General features: G+C 44.7%; 1 protein-coding gene across 2 annotated transcripts in view; it reads right to left on the bottom strand.

Moving 5' to 3' along the window:
- The window catches only part of LOC129482533 (insulin-induced gene 1 protein-like), a 2,962-nt gene extending 1,956 nt beyond the window's left edge, over window positions 1-1,006 (bottom strand). Inside the window, exons 1-2 of one of the 2 annotated variants that reach the window (XM_055278493.2) lie at window positions 477-1,006; window positions 1-184 (exon numbers count right to left, since the gene is read on the bottom strand). The exon at window positions 1-184 is cut by the window's left edge and continues 43 nt beyond it. In XM_055278493.2, the coding sequence (XP_055134468.1) occupies window positions 102-184; window positions 477-888 (495 nt within the window). In that variant the 5' untranslated portion in view covers window positions 889-1,006 and the 3' untranslated portion in view covers window positions 1-101. The other variant, XM_055278492.2, reaches the window with a different exon arrangement.
- Between the last annotated feature and the right edge of the window lie 1,811 nt (window positions 1,007-2,817).

The following is a 2,817-nucleotide window of genomic DNA, read 5'->3' on the forward strand; positions in this document are numbered from 1 at the left end:
ATCAGATTTTCTTCCAAAATCTTCCTCGCTCTCAGAATCGTTGGTTTTGAAGACTCAATCACTATGGGGCTTTTCAGGAACACCCATAGCTAACTGTCGTCCTATGTTCCCCACTGTAACACCTCCTGAGAAAAATATACAAGGGAGCCAAGAACGAATATAGAGGAAATCTGGGGATGTATACTGATAGACACCATTACACACGAGAAACTGCGTGATCAGCGTAGCTAGAAAAGCTATGGTGATCCCCAGCCCAAGGCCACTTCTGGAACGATCAAATGTCCACCAAAGGCCCAAAGATAGGGCTGCTAAAGTCAAAGACAGCTGGACATTATTGGCAAAATCCAATTTAGCACTGGCGTGGTTAATGCCAACAAAAACTGCTATGCAACGCATGACACTGGCCCATTCTCTCTTAAATTTGTGGGGTTCTCCGAGGTGACTGTCGATACAGGGGTACAGTAGGCCAACAACAGCAGCTGCTGTCCCGCAGCAGGGAGGGACCCACCAGGCGGAGGAAAAGATGGTGGCGATCACCTCCTCGGGGAAGAGAGTGACATTCCTCTGGATCTGCAGCAGGTTGAGCACCAGGGTTAGGACCACCCCAACCGAGAAGAGCACGAGGCTCCTCTGCACCAGGCGATGATGCCAGGTGTTGGGGTAGGGGCCGCCGGGCTCGGGGCCACTCATCGCAGCACTGCGGCCCCCGGGCGCGGGGTCAGCGTCCGGGGCACCGTGGGCCGCCAGCAGGGAGGGCCCGGACACGGAAGCGTTGATCATCTCCCCAACCTTGGCCGCCAGCCCCGCGGCGCTGGCTCGCGGGGCGCCTCGGCGCCTCGCGCTGTGCGCACAGGAGCAGCTCCAGAAGTGGTCGTGCAATCTGGGCATCGGTCACCCGCGTCCAAGAGGCGCTTCCTGGCCGAGAGGCGCCCGCCCGCGGGCTCTCCGAGCGGAGGCGGGGCGGGAGGAAAGGAGGAGTCACGGCCCGGGACGGCCCCAAGTGCGGCCGCAGATTTTGGTTACTTCTTATCTTCTGCTTGCTTTCGGGTTAGTTTGCTCTTGTTTCTCTAACTCCTCTAATTGTGATGTTAGGTCGTTAATTTGAGAACTTTCTAACTTTTTGATGTGGTGTTTAGTGCTATAACTTCCTTCTTGACATTGCTTTAGCTGTGTCTCACAGATTCTGGTATGTTGTATCTTTGTTCTCAATAGTTTCAAAAAATTTCTTGCTTTCTGCTGTAATTTCATTATTTAACCAAAAGTCCATCAGGAGCAAGTCTTAAAATTTCTGTGTAACTCTGTAGTTTTGTGCCATTTTTTTAAGTAGTGATTTCTATTTTTATTGTGCTGTTTTCCAAGAGTGTGGTTGGTATGATTTTGGGTTTTTTGAATATTTTGAGGATTGCTCTGTGTCTGATTGTGTGGTTCATTTTAGCGCATGTGGCATGTGCAGATGAGAAGAATGTATATTCTGTTATTTTGGGGTGTACTGTTCTGTAGACGTACTACAGATCCATTTGGTCAAAAGTTGAGTTCAATTTCCTGAATATCTTTGTTAGTTTTCTGCCTCAATGATTTACCTAATACTGTCTATGGAATGTTGAAGTCTCCTACTATTATGTGGTTATCTAGGTCTCTTCAAAGGTCTCTAAGAACTTACTTTATTAATCTCAGTGCTCCTATGTTGGGTACATATATATTTAGGATAGTTATCTCTTCTTGTTGAATTCAGCACTTTACCTTATTTAATGCCTTCCTTTGTTTCTGTTTTTTTTTTGTTTTTTTTTTTTTGAGATGGAGTCTCACTCTGTCACCCAGGCTGGAGTGCAGTGGTGCGATTTCAGCTCACTGCAAAGCTCTGCCTCCCGGGTTCATGCCATTCTCCTGCCTCAGCTTCCTGAGTAGCTAGGACTACAGGCACCTGCCACCATGCCTGGCTAATTTTTTTTTTTTTTTTGTATTTTTAGTAGAAATGGGACTTCACCATGTTAGCCAGGATGGTCTCGATCTCCTGACCTTGTGATCCACCTGCCTCAGCCTCCCAAAGTGCTGGGATTACAGGAATGAGCCACTGCATGCAGCCGTGTGTGTGTTTTTTAATTTTTGTTGGTTTAAAGTCTGTTTTGTCTGAAATTAGAATTGAAACTCCTGCTTTTTTCTGTTTTCTATTTGCTTGGTAGATTTTTCTTCATCCCTTTACTTTGAGCATATGGGTGTCATTGCATGTGAGATGGGTCTCTTGAAAAACAGCATACTGTTAAATCTTGCTTCTTTATTCAACTTGCCACTCTGTGCCTTTTGATTGGGGCGTTTAGTCCATTTACACTTCAGGTTAGTATTTCCATGTGTGGATTTGATCCTGTCATTGTGTTGTTAGCTCATTATTATGCAGACATGTTTGTGTGGTTGCCTTATAGTGTCAATAGTCTATGTACTTGTTTGTTATTGGTATATAGAAATGCTACTGGTTTTTTACGTTTTTTTTATCTTTATTGAATTTATCAGTTTCAAGAGTTTTTGATTGGAGTCTTTAGGTTTTTTCATATATAAGATTATATCATCTTCAGAGAGGGACAGTTTGGCTTACTCTTTTCTAATTAGGATGCCTGTCATTTCTTTCTCTTGTCTGGTTGTTCTGGCTGGGACTTCTAGTACTATGCTGAATAAGATTGGTGAAAGTGGACATCTTTGTCTTGTTCCAGTTATTGGTGGAAAGGTATTCAATTTTTCTCCTGTTCAGCATGTTGTTAAGTATGAGTTTGTCAAATGTGGCCTTTACTATGTTGAGTTATGTTCCTTCTATGCATAATTTGTCGA

Source organism: Symphalangus syndactylus, chromosome 5, assembly GCF_028878055.3.
Source record: "Symphalangus syndactylus isolate Jambi chromosome 5, NHGRI_mSymSyn1-v2.1_pri, whole genome shotgun sequence".
NCBI lineage: Eukaryota > Metazoa > Chordata > Mammalia > Primates > Hylobatidae > Symphalangus > Symphalangus syndactylus.